Here is an 18,558-nt window from a genome sequence, read left to right as displayed (position 1 = left end):
TTTAGAAATTTTTACTTTACAATTATTTCTTTTAATTTTTTTTAAAAAATGTTTAAACTATAAATCTATACTTCATATGTTTTCCTTAATCAACTTTTTTAATAACTCACTTCTATTTCGCTAAAAATATTCCTATGATAAAATCTAGGAAATTTGGGAGTCCAATTTCCTAGAATTCTTAAGGTGAGGGATCACATCTTTGGAAGTCCGAGATTTGATCCAAAAAAAAAAAGAATCTAATCAATGTTTTAAAAAAAAAAAGTCTTTATTCAAAGACTAGTCTATGATATATTTTGATATATTTGAAATTGTAATAATTTCTTATTTTCTTAAGATGAGAAACTTTCCTTCAATATATAGTCTAATTAATGGAATATAATTCCACTTATTTTATGAGATCATTGCTTCAAATATTGGAGTAATGAGGGATGAAATAAAACATTAGTTTTAAAATAAATTTAAAAATGTTTTCAATTCAAGATTTTAAATTTGGTCACCGTTTTTCTAAATGGGTGTTGTGGGGTGCTAATACCTTCCGCACACACAAATGACTCCCGAACTCAATTCTATTTTTCGCAGACCATTTTTTTAAAATTGTTTATTTATTTCGATGTCCAATCACACCGTAAAAAATATTGGTGGCGACTCCTATTTTATTTTAAAACTAGCTCTTTTGAGGACGTCGGCCGCTCCGCGTCGTCTCGGGCACGTGGCGACAGAGAATAAATGTTGACATCAAAAAGGACGCCAGCTTACAGAGTCTATCCTGAAACCATAGTGTAGGAAATGAATGTGAGTCGAAACCACTTCAGCTTCAATTTCGGCTTACTCTTCTAGTCAGCAAGTTGACTAGCAGCTTTGGCATTCTTCAAGCTTCAGTTTCAGCTAGATCTTCAACTCAACCACATCTCCATTTTTTGGTCTGCATGTAGGTCGTTGGAAGCCCTATATTTTAGCTTAACGGTTGGGAGACTATCACTATAAATACAATGCCTCACAAGTATTTCAACACACACAACAAAACTAAAACTCTCTCTTTAAAAAATAATCATTTTCATTTCCCATCCAGCTTTAAATTTGTTCTAAGCAATCTTTGATTTGTTTTTATTCCTTATTTCGACGAGTACACATATGAGTAAAGGAGTTGTGTTAACCTTGAGGAGCAACTAATAACACGATTGACACCTCGAAGCAACCAACAACACAATTGACATCTCGATAGACTGTAATTGCTTTCAGGGCAGTGGTTCGCCATGGAACAGTAATTTATTTTGTGTTCAACATTCTCTTTATATTGTTCAACAATAGGAAAGCAATTATCCACAATGTTGATTAAGACCTTCAACAAAGTTCTACCAAATTTGTCCAAACTTCAGCCGCTTGATGGAACAAACTACCGCTGATGGTCCAAAAAAATTATTAATCTTCTACGAGCACCTGAAAGGCCGACTATGTTCTTACCACCGATCCACCATCTGATCCTCCAACAATTGTTTCAATACCTTCTAATCCAGAATCATTCACGGTTCCTTTTGTCGTTGTCGCTAACCACCACAGTCGATCTTGAGAAAAACACAAAGGACAACAAGATAGTTCATGGACAACTGTTGAACCACATGTCATATTCAATGTTTGATCTGTTCGTGGCTAAGAATTTTCCAAAGATATAACTAAAGCATTTTGAAATCTCGGTATGGTGGAGATGATGCAGGAGGGAAAAAGTATGTTGTTGGAAAATGGTTGTAGTTCCAGATGACAGATGACAAGCCTGTTGTGGAACAGATTCATGAATATAAAAACCTAGTGGCAAATGTTCTATCTGAATGAATGAAGATGTGTGAAATACTCCAAGTGAATGTTCTTGTCGAGAAATTTTCTTCTTCATGGAACGACTATCGAAATCACCTGAAGCACAAAAAGAAGAATTTGAACCTTCAGGATTTGATCAACCACATTTGCACAGAAGAAAGCAATAGACTGAAAGACAAGCTAGCTCTACAAACCTAAATTCTATTAGTGTTAATACGTTATATATGTGGAAAGGAGGAACATAAATCTTATCAATGCCATCAAAGGAAAGGGAGACCAAACCAGAGACCGGTACATCAAATCAATCTTGCTTAACAAGATGACAAAATCATAGCAGGTGACAAGGTGACAATTGAATCGAGCGGGTCTTAAGGTTGTACTAGAAGGTGACAAGGTTGTCCTCACCAAAAAATGGAGAATTTTTCGGTAACGGATATTTGTCTAATGGTCTGTTTGTACTCAATATCGTTTCAATGAATGTCAATGCATCTAGTTCCTTCTACCTAGTTGAATCTGTTGATTTGTGACATGGTCGACTAGGTGATGTAAACTTTACATCAATTAGAAAGCTTAAAGATTTAAGACTAATATAATAAATGCATCTGAATCGTATGAAATTGGTAAAATACTCTGTTTGTGTAGAAAGTAAACACTTTAAGAAACCTTTCAAACCAGTTGTGACTAGAAGTATCAAATTGTTAGAATTAATTCACTCTGATTTAGCTGATTTAAAAAACACTACAAGTAGAGGTGGAAAAAATTATTATGTATCTTTTGTTGACTTCTCTAAATCTACTCAGATTTATCTTTTAAAAACAAAAAATGAAGCTAGTAGCATGTTTTTAAATATAATGCATAAACTGAAAATCAGTTAGGTAAAAGGATAAAAAGATTAAGATCAGATAGAGGTGAATCAAAAATCGTATTATTCATGAATATAATTTACTGCTTCTTACTCACCACAACATAATGGTATAACATAATGAAAAAATAGAACCATTAAGAAAATGACGAATGTTATGTTATTAAGTTTTGGATTATCTGATAACATGTGGGGGGAAGTCGTGCTGTCTGCATATATATTTCGTTCTTAATACGTTTCCTCATAAAAAACTGGATAAAACTCCTTACGAACTCTGAAAATGCTACGCTTTGAATCTTTCTTACTTGAGGGTCTGCGGATGCTTGGCTAAGGTACCATTTTCAGCATTAAAGAAATCTACGGTACGGTCTAAAACCTTTGACTATATATTTATCAGTTATGCTCAAATAATGTTGCATATAGGCTTATGTGTTTAAATGATAAAATCATAAATGAATCTAGGGATGTAGAATGCTTTTAGCATGTTTTTCCTTTAAAGAAATCTATGTCTATTCCTTGTTCGTCTACCAATATGCATGAAAGCCCTTTAGCTGTTAGTAAAACACATGAATTTGAAATTGTTAATATACATATAATGTAATATGTGATTTAGAACCTAAAAGAAGTAAAAGACAGAGAACTGAGAAAAGTTTTGGACCAGATTTCCTAAGCACCTTTATAGTAGAAAGGCGCAATGAAATCGACTGTAATTTCACGAGTTTGTATGTAATAGATGAAGATCCTAAAACTTACCAAGAAGCCTTAAGCTCTGTAGAGTCAAGTATGTGGAAGGGAGCTAATAAGATAAACTAGATTCTCTTATCTTGAATAAAGCGTGGGAATTCGTAGACCTTTCCAAGGGAAATAAGCCAATTAAATGTAAGTGGATCTTCAAAAGAAAAACTAGACCAAATGGGTCAATAGAAAGATACAAGGCTAGATCAGTGGTGGTAGGGTATACTAAAAAACAAGGTATTGACTACTTTGATTTATATTCCCCTGTAACTAAGATAACTACAATTCCTTACGTTTTTGTCTTTCTCCCTATTTTTTAGAAAGAAGAAAAAGGCTAAAGGATTTTTTTAAAAAAATTAATGACGAAAGAAAAAAAAAGTGACGAGAAAATAATAAAATTTTCCTTATACATTTTTCTTTTCGTTTCTTTCTCTCTATCTTTAAAAAGAAAAAAGAAAAGAAAAATAAGAATTCAAATCCCTAAAAAGATTACTTATTGTATGAGGTGCGGATACTTTGGAGTAGATCTCGATCAAATCCAACCTCCAACTAAATTTATTTCAACATGGGATTTGATTTGCTAAAAAGAAAAAAAAGGTCAAGACACTGATGAAATGAATAAGAAAAATCTTTTGCATAGATTCTCTCAATAAAGTTTCTTAGAAAAATTTCTTTAGAGAATCTATGCAAAAGATTTTTCTAAGAAACTTTCTTTCCAAATGACAAAAGTCCTTATTTATAAACATGAGTCGTACCATAAATTAGAAAAAATTAATACTAATAAAATCAAAATTGGATATTATGTGAATAAAATAAAATTTCATTTTCCTAAAATAAATAAAAGTAAATTAAATAAGATATTTTTTAAAAATAAATGATTATATAAGAAAAAATAAAAATCTTAGTGATTATTATTTTTTAAAAAAGAATATAAAAAATGTAGGATAAAATTAGGCGACTACAATGACTATGATTAATTTATGGAACTGCATGGACATATTGGATTATTTTGATATACTTTTTTTTCAACGAATATTTACTCAGATGATTATACCATATTCGTCCTAATTGTTTTAATCCATATAGTGATCTTTGTAACTATATTTAATATAGTTTTCAAAAATTTGATTTATATGTTGCAGGTATCTTAAATCTTTGTGAGAATTTAATATAAATGTCACTATCAAGAGATTCATATAGATATGTTGGGACTACATTCATAAGATGCATGTCCAAATTTTCATACATAGTTGGGTCAATTAAAAATCTTACTACAATTGCATCCTCCACTAGAGAATATTTCTTTCTCTTAATCAATATCAAGTCTTTCTGAAAAACCTATTGCAACTAGTCCTGTTTAATTATCTTAATCTTTATTATTTTCATTTATTTTTCTTACAAATATCCATAGTATCCCACAGATTTTTTTGGTGTTTGAACTATTTGTCCAAAAACTTGACTTTTTGAAAATGAGTTTAATTTTGTCCCAATTGTTTCTTTCTGCAAAGACCATCTTTTCTCAATTAACATATTTTAATTCAGGATCCTCATTTTCAGATATAATATCAATAACAACATTATATGGAAAATTATTGTCAACAACTACATTAGTTCGATTTGATTTTTGTCCTAACATGCATAGTTATCAAAATCTCATTATTATCCTCAAGTGTTTTATCTTCTTTGACATTCTTTTGTGGAATCAAAATTTAGATTTCTTCCGGAACACTTATATCCTTAATCGAGTTATTTGACTTCTTTTTCTTTTCTTAGGATTTTTATCTTTGAAGTCCATTAGTCCATCATGTTTCTAACGTGTTCTAGACTCATTAATGACAATTTGTTGTTTTGAGATATCAAATTTTGATTGGACATTTACAACTGATATATGTGAATTAGTTACTTTTTTTGTATCTATGAATGCATTTGGTAACTGATTTATTATATTTTAAAAATTAATTATTTTCTAGACTTCAAGTTCACATTTATTTGTATGGAAGTCTAAATGAGAAAATAACAATGCATTCCATATAATTTCTTTTTCCAACTTCTGAATTCTTTACTCTAATATTGAAAATTTTGTCTCACTAAAATGACAATCAGCAAATCGTGTAGTAAATACATCATCTGTCAAGAGTTCAAGATATTTAATAATTGGTGGGGAATCAAATCCAACACATATTCCTAACGGCCTCCTTTAAGGATCCATCTTAGTATGTTATGGTGGAGCAATTAGAACATATATTGCACATCAAAAAATTCTCAAATGAGAAATATATGGTTCATGACAATATGCTAATTATAATGGTGAGTACTTGTGATAAGTTGTTGGTCTAATACGTACAAGTGACGCGACATGCAAAATAGCATATTCCTCATACAGATGTTGGAAGCTTAGCTTTTATACGTGATGGTCTAGCAATAATTAATTGAAAACATTTTATAAATGATTTTGCTAAACCATTTTGTATATGAACATGAGCTACACAATGTTCAACACTAATCCTTAATGATATACAATAATTGTCAAATGTTTAGAATGTAAATTCACTAGCATTATCAAGTCAAATGTTCTTAATTGTATTATCAAAAAAAATGTGTACTTAACTGAATTATTTGAGCAAGTAATCTTGTAAATGCAAGATTTTAACTTGATAAAAAGCATGTGTGTGACCATCTACTGGATGCGTCGATTAATACCACAAAGTACTTAAATGGTTCACTTGGTGGGATAATTGGTCCATATATATCACACGAATTCATGATAAAAATGTAAGTGATTAAATCTGCACTTTGGATTGGTGATGGTCTAATCAATTTGCCTCGAGTGTGAGTATCACATGATAATTTATTAAATTGATGAATCTTATGTCTTTTCAATGGATGACTACGTGAATTTTCAATAATTCTTCTCATCATTATAGATCCTGGATGACTCAATTAATCATGTCAAATTACTTCAGTTCAATGTTGCATATATTTCAATTAATCCAAAAGATAAAGCATGCAACTTTTTCAATATACATTTTTCATATCAAACAATAGATATAATATAAAGATATTATATCACAAATTTCTATCAGTCTCAATATGATAGCGATTTCAACATATATTTTTAAAACTCAATAGATTATTTCTCTTTGATTGACTATAAAACAATATGTATTATCAATTATAAATTTTGTTAATCTAAAAAAAAATATTTATTTTTCTAAAATCCTTTATAGAATTTGTTATTATATTGACTTTTGCTTTCAATATTGTCAATTTTAAAAAATAATTTTTAACGGTGAGTATTATTGTGCATGTAGTTGCATTGTATATGTTATCCATCGCTTGTTTTTTAGTTATTCAACGTAAGAAAGCTATTTATGCTTCTTTATTAAACAAAATAACTATAATGAAAGAAACAAAACTTAGAATATAAAAATAAAAATGAGGTAAAAAAAACAATAATTATAATATAATTACGAACGAAACACTTGCTATTTTATCAAATATGTATTTTCTCTCTTCATAAAATTAAAAAAAATTATCATATCTAAATTTGTCATACTGAATGGGCCAAATGTACCATTACTCTTTTATGAAAAATCTACTTCCACATTTTTCTTTCGTTCTTGTAGAGTTTTTCTTTCATGATCATTATTTCACAATTTAGATGATTACAACGACCAATTATGAAAAATTGACTTCAGAAAGTTGAGTTGTTCTAATGGATCAAAATTCATGAATTTTTATCCACCATTATTAAATTTTACAACTTTCACTTAAGAAAATGTTGTTATAGATTATTGATATTCATGATCTTTTTTTCAATCAACAACTTGTTATTTCATTAAATAAGTGCATGATACTTTTTAAAATATTTTTCTTGATATTGCTACTAAAGGAGTATATCCAAAATGTAGAAAAATATCTTCTTTAGCATATTGGTTTAAAATTTTGTAGTCTCAAGTGCATCTATTTATAACGAGCTTTAGGAAGAATAGTTATTTTCTATATAATAATCGTATTTTTATGGCATCTCGATGTAAGCATTCATGATAAATAATTATTGATATTAGTATCAACTACTAGAAATTGTAATTTCGTAATATTTTTCAAGGTAATGTATTGTAATTATATTAAAACTTTAATCTATACTGAAATGCAAAATAATATTTGTTAATTATAACGAGTAGAAAAAACTGACATACTTTCATGATCTATGTACCTTTACCCCAAGAAATAATAGAAACTCACGATGATACTGTGTTGTAAAACTAAAGCACAATGTGAACACAAATATTGATAAAATATAATGTTAAACCAAATGAATTTTAACCGATATTTGTTGTATAAAACCTACTAAATGTCCTCATTTATAGGCAATTTGACAAACGTGAAGTTGTCTATTAGTGTGTAACGTTAGACATTGTCTATTAGTGTGTAACGTTAACATGTGTAAAATATTTGGGGTGATATGGGCAATAGAAACCATGCATGAGTATAATAGACATCTTTTAATCTCTAAATTATCATATTTATAATAATAACCACTTTTTCATAATCATTTTTGTAACTGGTAAATAAATCCTTCATCCCACTGCCCATGTAAAATCTACCTCTCTTGCTCCCTTCTTCCTTCGAGCATGTAGGTTTTTTTTAGTGTAATTAGACTCTAAGAATTTTTTTTTATGTCCCAAAACTATTTTTTGAAATAAAAAATACTCCATGTTTGAAAAAAAAAACCCACAGTATAATCTTTTTTAAGAAAATTAAAGATAGGTTACTTTTTTTAACATAATCAATCACTTCATGATAATCTGAAATTCATAATAGATCACTTTTAGATGTGCAACTACATTGAACAAGCTTCTGATCCACATTTAAGAGCATGTAAACATAAACACATTTTTAATTGGCCCAACTTTTTTTATTATCATTAGAAAGTGATTTTAAAAAACACACAATTTTTGGGGAAAAGAACGTCTTATTTGAATTAATTAGAATCAATCATAATGCATGTTTACTATCCATGATAAATTTAAATATTAGGTGGAAGTTAATAATTTCAACCAACCTCCTGAAGTGCACATGTCAATTACGATTGAATTATCTTCATCATAATTGAATTATCTTCATCATAATTGAATTATCTTTGTCTTATATGTGGTAATTACAACCTAGTTATTGAAATTAAATTATTGAAATATATGATATGCAAAAGAAAATTATTCAATTATCCCAATTTATTTCAAAATTAATTACACTTCAAATATTTCACCAAATCACTTGAGTTTAAATATAATTCAAGTATCCTAAATCCTACATAGCACGTGCTAATACACAAGTAATAATAAATACTACAATAAGAATCAAATACCACATTTTGTAAGTTACTCTTTCTAGAGTTAAATTCAGAATGTCACATGACCTAAGATAATCCTATACTGATCTTATAAATCGTCAATTGAAGTATGGGATGAATTGAATAACAATCAATGGATTCAAAACTATCCTCATCAATTTCATCCAAAAATGATATCAATCAAAATCCCAATAATGCAGAATAGTTGTCTTAATGAGGAATACTTGTAGCAGCAGAATCATTCAACTTCCAGTTGGCTGAGACACATAACATCTAGTTTAGAGCAACAAAATTAACCAAAACAGAAGTTTTTATCAATAATAATAAAGTTTTCAATATCATCAACTGTAATGTGGGTTTGAACATAAAAATGTTTGAAAACTCAGTTGTAAGAAGCCTTACCGTAAAGAAAACTGCAGCCAACTTTAAGCTTCTTTCCTCGTTATCCTGCAGAATAAGAGCAAATGATGAATAAGAAAGATATAATAATACACAAAAAAAAAAAAAAAATGGAAAAAAATAACTTAAGGCCAAAGGAAGAGATATTTCTTTATACATTATCAGTCAAGTGATGTGAAAAATAATAATAATTTTAATCTCAGATATTAGCAAAAATTAGTTAACTACATCAAAATCAATTTCGATATGTATTTCACAGTTTTGGATTGTCAATCTCATAGAAGTAAGAAGGCTACAAAAATGCGAAATATCCATATTCGAGCATAATGAGAATGGCCAAAACTCTCTTCTCACCTGAAGCAATAGATTCCCAAGGCAGTGGTGATCTCATGAATGACTGAAGTAGCAAAGTGCAAATACAGAGCACCTAAGGAAATCAGAAAAAGGCAAAAGTCATGGAAAAATGAAGCCCAAATTGGAGAGGTGAGATTGAATCAATAAGAATAATAGCATAATTGAACAATGGTGTAGAGGATCTGCAAATACGTATACTTTTCATATTATAATACGTTTTTACTATACATTTAGAGATGATATATGGTTGGTCTATCTAAAAGACCTATCTGATGATTTCATAGCACATTAAATGTACTATGAATATTAAAGAGTGGGTTGAGGAGAATTGTTAAAAAATAAACATACCAGTAAAAAGACAATAACCAAGAACAACCAGACTTTCATCCACTAAAGGTACCCTGCCACATGGTTTTACAGAATTTTATTGTTAGTATCAATGATATAGCATTCCATCTTTGCAGACTGTACAATTGAACCCATAACCACATACCCGTCGTTAAGCCTTGCTGTGAGAGCGTTTGCAATGGCAAGAGGAAGAAATAGTAGTGACTGCATAAATATTTTAAGAAAAATTATAATCTTGCATCAGACTCTACCCCCATCTAGATAATATGACACGGATGAAATGTTGAAAATTAAGAATAATTTGGATTTCCAAAGAAACGAACAAATGCAATAAATGCATCGTGATTAATATTCAATTTTTTATTGGTCCGGAGATATTTGCTCCCATATCCGATGTTAACCTTGATTTCAACAATAATAACAATGGGAACACCAAGTTACTTACAAAGACCTCTAAACCGATCGGGCGGTTAATTACATCATCTTCCATGTTACAGTATTTACCAATGACTGTGAAAACTTCTGTTACTTTGAAACTCATCCAAAAAACTTGACCAACTAGGCTGGACTAGCTTAATTACCCTAGTCTATTCTGAATATTTTTTAACATCTTTTTTCCCCTGCCACAACCGTAGTTCATTAAAAAATGTTGTTGCTTTCAAGTCTGAAGTGAACATTCAACACAGGTAGAGACCTGGTTTAGCTTTAATTTTTAAATATGAAGCACGATTAAGTCCATGCATTTTCAAAAAAACCAGTGAGTATTATAGCTTCTTTTTTATGTATATGAACTGTAACTTAATAATTCAACTATGAATTATGCTATTTACAGACTGAACAGGCAATTTTGTTAATCATATTATGTATGACAATAACTCATTAACTAACTAGAAAAATCAAAGCAAACAACCAAGGTTTAGTATTCCGATTAAGGGTGGGGGTTCAAGCCCAGATGAATTCACAATCATGCCTCTTCATGAAGATTTTCAAAACAGTACAATAATGTCCCCCCTAGCTAGCCAGGCTTGAAAAGTCAGTTGACTTGGTGCAAAGTCTATATTTTGATTTTTGACTAAATACTAGAATTGTCAATCAACGATTTTTTGGTGTCATATATTAGCATCAGCAAATATTGACGAATTTGTCAACAGTATTTTGGTTCATTAAAGTAACATACCATGCACATTCCAGTTTTCAAGCCCTTGGGTTCATCACAGAGGTGGGCAAGAATCATTCTACCCTGCAAAACAGAATACTTCAATTTTAGTTTTTAGAAAAGCTAGAATTCATTGCATGCGAGCTCCTACTCCAACTAATGTAAGTCATTGATGCCATAAAATGGTGCCCACTCATGGGACATAATGCTGTCTCGAAGGAAATGATGGGATAGTACATCAAAACCTCCATTTAATAGCAGTAACACTAAAAAAATTACCAACTCAGTCCACCAAATTCATGTCATAGCTTCTAGAGAGAGAGAGCCTATGTCTTACCACTAAGAATCCAAAAGCAAGTCCAGTTCCAGTTATAACCAGATGTGGGTAGCTTCCAATAATGTCAGAAGGTGACAAATAATCCCTAAATGAAAGATATAAACGGTGTAAAGACATGATGACTACAAATGTACTAGGTGAGGGAAACAAATACAATTGAAATTTACCATGCTAAGACGCCTCCGACAAGTACCACAAATGGGTAGAGCTGTATGAATAATGAAACAAAATCTATATATTATTACAGCATAACATGGATAAACCAAAGTTAATAGACAATGTGATTTTACCATCGCTAATGCTAATAGCATGTTTCCTTTTCTTGCCTGCACAACCTTGTAAACATTGTACACACTGCCCAGAAGCATAAGATAACATGGGTTTGAGAAAATATTCCGGTTAAAAGTCCTCAAAGTTGAAACTGGAACGAAACATGAGTTGAAAATTAAAGAAAATTTATCATTTCATCCCATGTAGAAAAATTATGGAAAAATCTTGGTAATCAACTTACTTTTGATGTGTCACAACTTTGGAAAAGGTAAAAAGTTTCACTTTCTTTTAAATCATTTTATATTTAACCTTCTCCAAATATTGACTTGATGACTCACAAGTATTACTTTCCAGTATCCGTAATTCATTTACAGTTGAAATAACATTAATTGTTGCATACTACTTTGATATTCTGTATATCCAAAACTATTAATCTGATTCACTGCTACGGAAACTTTTTTTAACTTAAAAGGAAAGTGTCACATTATTTTGGATGCCACTTTAAATTAAGAAGACAGGAAAAACATACTTGAATGCAACTGTAGGAATGACACCGAAAGCAGCCAATAAAATCAGTGCAACCCTGAATGTAGGAATATCTGGACACAGAAATTTAAAAAAAAATGATCAACTTCATGAAAAGTAACTGTTGCAGTGAAATTTCCAAATGAATGAGTAATTGTAATGAAACAAGAAAGAGGTAAAAAATGTATTAGAGGCCTATATTATATATCTGACATAAAATAACGTGAGGAATAAAAAGAGAATTTTGCCAATATTGGACAGGTTCAAAACGCAAAATAACAACGCAGTAAGAGGCGAAGGGTGGATAACATAACAAAATAAGCTTGTCACCCAAATGGATTAAGTTTAAAGAAATTGTCCACAGATCAAACTTAATTTCGTACAATATCATGTCATAAATATTGAATCATCACATCTGAAAACTGAAACTTATAACAAGGTTGCAAACCTAGAACTATTTTTTTCCTTTTCCTTTTCTTGGATGATAAACCAAACTTTCGTTGAGAGAAAAAAAAATGGAAGAATACAAGAGCATACAAAATGGGAGAAGCACAAAAAAGAAAGAGTAAGTCAAGCCACAAATTACCCAAAAAAAAGGCTCGGGTCCAGCAAAATAAGACCTAGCGAGTACTTACCAAAAGACCTAATCACCCAAGCTTAAAGAGAAACAGAGAATCTGATAAGGGACGAAGCATCACCAAAGATCTCTCACACCCCGTAAGGATTCTATTGTCTCTCTCACAGCAAAGACCCCATCAAATGGAACAAGCCCTAACCTGCCAAGGCAGAGATAAGAAGCTCTGCAATCATCTCCCCCACAACTTTGCAAGCTGGCAAACCTAAAATCTAAGACCTCGAAGAAGCAACTCTACATAGAACTGGCAAAAATCACATCTCTAAGAGTAAATCAAGATCCTCTGCCATCCTCATAAGAAGTATACAACAAAACGACCATACGGAAAAAAGAGGACCCCTTGGCCAAAATCTGATCTAAAGCATTAACTTTTCCATGTCTAACTTACCATACTAGAAGCTTAACCTTCTACAAACAGGAAAAATGACAGTCAGTAAATGGAGAGGAGCTAGCCAAACAACTAAAAATACACTAGAAGCACTTAGAGGGGCAAAGACTCCAAAGGCTAACATCTCCTCTGCGAGGGCTGAATAAAAAGTTTCTTCAACGATAACAAAGCCAAGACGTTAGTCGTTTTCCTATTGGTCAACAGATAGCGAAAAGTCAAAAAATGTCTCTCATCAATTCTTTCATTTTTTTTTCAATGGAAGTTGTTTAAAAAAAATCGATATCTCATCAAGAGAAAAGATAGAAACCAGTGTGACTGCTCAAGGAGGCAAGCTGATTTAAAAAGGGAGAGAAGAAACAAGGAACAAAAGTTGCCAGTCATTTAGATAATAGAGCCATGTATCAAGCCTAACATTACCAATGCCTAACACTTACATCTCCAATGGCCTAGATGCTGCCTTCTAACTAACAAGATGCAAGCCTTTCCCCTCATCAACCTCTTCCCATAAGAGATCCCTCTTCAACTTCTCCAACATCTTGCTACGGACAGAAAATATGTAGGAGCCGCTTAGGGTAGACTGAATAAGGCTAACCCTCCAACCTTTCAAGAAAAACTATCTTTCCAAGAAGAGAGCCTTATACAAATCTTGTCAATGCCAGGATCCTAAAATGTAATCACCAATTGGTTCTTTTTACTGTTTTTTCTTGGTGCAAAATTAAGCAATCATTTAAACACTTTAGCTTATCTTTCTTAGTTACCAACAGGTGATCTCTTATGTAATCACCTTTAGGTGTGTATGGATATTTCTCTAATTCCGCTCATCAATGAGATATTTCTCTTCCAAGAAAGAAAAAAAGGCAGGATCCTAAAACGTAAGGCTTCTAGTCTAGGGTTATGATCTAGGAAAAGGCTTATGTAGGTAGAAGGAAAGGTACAAACCTCATACCCCACCAAGGAAGCCTAACTACCCAGCTTAGATGGTTCAATTAAGACCTAAATTTGAATTTTGCCTCAATTGATCCTAAGGACTGAGATGGTTTCCAAAAATGACAAAAATTTGATTCAAATTAAGGAAAGAGTCCTCCTTACTTGAAAAAAAGACCAAATCATCAGTAGATTGAGACATGATGGATCAACCGTATCTACCAACTTCCTCTACAAGGAGGACATGCATAAGTGGATGCATTAAAATTTGTATGCATTTATTTCTCATTCTATGAACCAGACCAATTTGAAATTGTATGCATTATTTCACTTAACAAACATTCTTATCAGAGGAAAAAAAACAAACAAACTATACATTTTATGCCCAATATGCATATGATAGTGCGAACCAGACCACCCATAAAGACATAGAAGAACAGAGAGTCGTATCAATGCAATCAAGAATGCAAAGAGTCAAGCTGAACTAGAATCTCACATATTATTAAAGTATAAAGCTAACCAGAACTCAATATAAAAACTGATTATAGAGAGTTAGAGAGAGGGAAGTAAGGAGGATGGATATTCATAGTTAGAACTGCTGAAGGTGTGTATACAATATTGAAAATTTTCATTGATAGTAGATTTAATATCTTACCATGGAAAATAGGAACCCAACTAAAAATTGGTATGGACTTCCCGAACTGCTGAGTCCACCACCCAGCACCTGGTAGAAGATATATTCAGGAATTGATGAACTTTTATATCAAGCTGGAAGAGAATTGCAAACAGAAATTGTAAAACAAGCAGGAAGAAGAAACGTACCCACAAAGGTTGTGAAAAAATGACATAAATATATCAGCATGAGACCCTCGGTAGGTCCATTTACAACAGGAAGAACTAAAGTATTGGTGAAGAAGCTGTACTCAAAGATGAAATGGAAGTTAGGTGCCTCTTTTTTGTTTCCTTTTTTCCCTTCAAGATAATAAGCAAACTAATCCACCCAAAAAAGAACACATAGAAGGAAAGGGTAACAGCTCGAAACCCAATCTCAAAGTCAGAGAAATTGCATAAAGGTTTTCCAACTAGCTAATAAAAATGTTATTAAAATTGCATACTTTAATTACCCAAGTTATGAAGTTAGCAATAGTCCTTGTTTGAATTGGAAGAACAATAAAATTTTGTGCAAAAATAACATAATAAATATGATATACAAACTGTGAAAAAGGGTATATCTGATCACAATGTCTACCCAGCAGCACGTGATCATGATAAAGATGCATAGTCACACATGTACAGATAGACATTTTTTAGAGAAGAAACAATTTCACTGCTGGATGAAATATGCATAATCACACATTGCCAGCAAAATAGTGTACCATCTACGTAAGTCAAACAAGATCCACAAGTGGAAAAAGGGGGTTCACTTAGAAGCATCAGACTTCTTTGTCTCTTTTTCCTTTTGGTTTAAAAAAAGAAACAGAGATTTAATTTATTTATTTTGATAAGGAACTTTCTCTAATATTTATAAAAAAGAACAGAAAGAGGAAAAACCCAGGGGCGAGAGTGGAGGAACCCCCTCCTAAAGTACAACTATCACAGAAAAGCTTTCTAATTTGTAATAGACACTATAATTACAAAAGAGGTCTTTTTGGTTTAAGCACCAGCAAGAGGGCAAGTGTTGTATCCTCTGTATTCAATATATCCTAACCTAACAAATCCCAAGGTTCCTTTTCTTCCAAATTGATCAAAGATTGAATTCTCTATATTGTTGCAATTTATCAGATATCCTCGGTGGGACCAAATTGACAAAAGATTGAAAACAGAGATCTTTTATTAGACAAGAAAGTTATACCAAAAAAAGGGTGATGAAGAATTCCCCTTCCTAAGCTAAGGGATTGTTTAAGTAACGGGTACCACATAGCTAATAAGAGATCCATTTAAGAACTAAAATCATAAGAGAAGATACACTGTCATTACTCATTGTAACTTCTATCACATCAAAATAATGAGCTGGTGCAGAAAACTTACTGTTCCCACGTTGCACCATAAAAGGGAACAGCTGAAAGTACCCAGAACCAGAAAGAAGATCTTCCGCACATGGCAGTGCTCCCAAATGCTAAGGTTTCAAACTGGTATCAACACCAAGAAAGTAAAAATATATGAATGCCAGATGACCAGGAAAATACAGCAATTATGCACCATGATACATACCGCGCATGCAAGTGCATCACATCCTGGAAGACAGAAAGAAGCCCAATAACAATATTTTCTTAAAACATTAATCTTCAGTAAGCCAATTAAAAGCAGGAGAGACAGGATCAAGAAGAAAAAAAAATTTAAATGAAAAAGAAATATTACCGTGATCAAAAAGTTCTCCCAGTGGACTTGAGGAATTTGTCCTCCGTGCTTGCTTCCCATCAACAGCATCAAAAGTCTTGTAAAACGGGATAAAGGATTTACAAGGCTATTAGCAACACTCTAATAGTGTCCATGAAATCTGTGCGAGTGGTTCAGCTTTCAAAAGAGGACATGCCATCCAAGGAGCACAGACAAAACTCCATATAGAATATTACAGCATACCTGATAAAGAAATAGAAGCAATCCATGTGCAAAATGAACCCACCTTGGGGGAGCTGAATCTAATTGAGGAGAATAAATCTGACATGGAAGTGGAATAAAAGTAAAAATATAAGAAAGACTGATGATCAATAAACCAACAAGAAATATATCTCAATCAATTTTAGATATACTGTGCCTATTACATTTTTAATGGAAATAAAACCACAAAAAGATAAGTGAAAGTATGAAAAAACACAAAAACTAATAAAACAAAATCTTTGGCATGTCTTAGAGCATCTATATTAAAGAGTTAGAACCAAGTATTGCAAGAGTCTGATAATCATAAAATAATAATGGCACCATTTGAAGTAAAATTTAAATAAGACCAGTTTGGATGTTACTTACATAACCAAGAACTGCTGATGTGACCAAAAACATAAATCCCATAAGTGTTATCTACCACGAGAACAAGCCACAAAGGAAAGAACATATTATCTCAAAAGTCAAAGCAAAAGATAGAGTATAGAGCTCAAAAGGAAACATCAGTTTACCATATTTGGACTGATGAAATCATCCAGAAAAGTACATGAAGAAAGAACAGAGAAAAAATGATAAAGTCAGCATATCGTCAGAAAGAAATTTTACTAAAAAATAAAATAAGCGCAATCAGTTTTGAACATTGCCCTAGAAGCTATTAACATTTTTAAATGCAAATCATTATCATGTCTTGAAAAACTGACTTATGAAGTCTCTACAGTTCGCTTCTGACCACAGGATCAGATAACATAGGGAAAATCTTTTACTCAATTTGCAGAAATCACTACTTCTAGAAACAAAGAAGCTTTACTTACGGCATCCATAGAGGAAAGAAATTGACAAAGCGACTCCAAAAGGGTTGCAGCACATATTTGGCAACATAAGAGTGATCAACACCACTGTACTTGTATCTGTGCAGTGTTGCAACCCCATGTGTACCAATATACCCCATTTCCTCACAATAAGATCAAAATTATGCAGCAGAAACCAATCAACACGCCTGAAATTCAGCTATATCAGAAAAAAAAGAAATAGTAACTCAACCCAACCAATAAAAGTCTCCGGAATTACAGAATGCAGTATCCAATCAAGGATTAAAAAAAAAAAGATGCAACCATTGAAAAAAAACATAAAAACTACATGTATTCCAGGAATTTGAATATCCTAAACAGCCTTAAAGCAATAACCCATTTACTATTCAGAAGCAAAGTGTTTGTCAATGCTTTAGTTAGAGCGTCAATCATAAGATACGGATGGGGCAATTCATAACAATGTTTACACAGAGTAGCTCCCACAGAAAGCATGGATCCAAATGAAAAACTAAGCTATCTGGCGAAAGTTGAATCGAATACAGTTGAAGAATAAGTTGTAAGAAATCAGATCGGGTGCCACAAATAAAGGTAAGTAATAGAGGAAAGAAGCCATGGAAAGACAACACAGTGAATGAAAGAAGATTACCCTGATTTCTAGTCGGAGAGGAAAGGGAAAGGAAATGGAGAGGACGAGAAATCAGGAAACGGAGGAGCCCTGTGGAGGGAGAAACCAAGTGTGAAAAAGGAGGATCTTTTTATCATCTCCCGCTCTGATGGAGAGCCATTTCTCGTACAAAAGCCAAATTACTCTTTTGACTTTCTTGCATGGTAATAACATATTTGTTACCCTCAAGATTTCAAATATGCTATACACTTTCCAATTTTATAAAACTATCAATATGCATACAACTTTTAAATTTCATTAACCATATAAGTAGGATAACATTTAGATATATATCTCTAAAATATTTTAAAACTTAAATTTTGGATTTTTTTTAAAAAAGAAAAAAGCCCACAAGCTCACACATCCACAATAAAAAATACAAAAAATGTCTCA

At 31.8% G+C, this 18,558-nt stretch overlaps 1 protein-coding gene across 3 annotated transcripts; it reads right to left on the bottom strand.

Annotated features, from left to right (window-relative positions):
• Window positions 1-8,622: 8,622 nt before the first annotated feature.
• LOC101220610 (choline/ethanolaminephosphotransferase 1) lies at window positions 8,623-18,304 on the bottom strand. Of its 3 annotated transcripts, none has more exons than XM_011655546.2 (20): window positions 18,148-18,304; window positions 17,505-17,689; window positions 17,205-17,214; window positions 17,059-17,109; window positions 16,675-16,752; window positions 16,453-16,528; window positions 16,306-16,328; window positions 16,123-16,223; window positions 14,917-15,011; window positions 14,750-14,818; window positions 12,153-12,222; window positions 11,644-11,707; window positions 11,521-11,561; window positions 11,354-11,438; window positions 11,038-11,100; window positions 10,006-10,064; window positions 9,861-9,913; window positions 9,513-9,585; window positions 9,162-9,206; window positions 8,623-9,032 (listed from the first exon to the last, which is right to left on the bottom strand). In XM_011655546.2, the coding sequence occupies exons 2-19, from the start codon at window positions 17,639-17,641 to the stop codon at window positions 9,185-9,187; spliced, it is 1,170 nt and encodes a 389-aa protein (XP_011653848.1). In that variant the 5' UTR covers window positions 17,642-17,689; window positions 18,148-18,304; the 3' UTR covers window positions 8,623-9,032; window positions 9,162-9,184. The 3 variants fall into 3 exon arrangements, with proteins under 3 accessions (XP_011653848.1, XP_011653843.1, XP_011653846.1); XM_011655541.2 differs by having other exon boundaries at window positions 8,623-9,016; XM_011655544.2 differs by having other exon boundaries at window positions 8,623-9,016; window positions 17,505-17,700; window positions 18,148-18,302.
• Between the last annotated feature and the right edge of the window lie 254 nt (window positions 18,305-18,558).

This window comes from Cucumis sativus, chromosome 1, assembly GCF_000004075.3.
Source record: "Cucumis sativus cultivar 9930 chromosome 1, Cucumber_9930_V3, whole genome shotgun sequence".
Taxonomy (NCBI): Eukaryota; Viridiplantae; Streptophyta; class Magnoliopsida; order Cucurbitales; family Cucurbitaceae; genus Cucumis; species Cucumis sativus.
The sequence above is the reverse complement of the archived record's forward strand: the minus strand, read 5'-3'. Positions and strand labels throughout refer to the sequence as shown.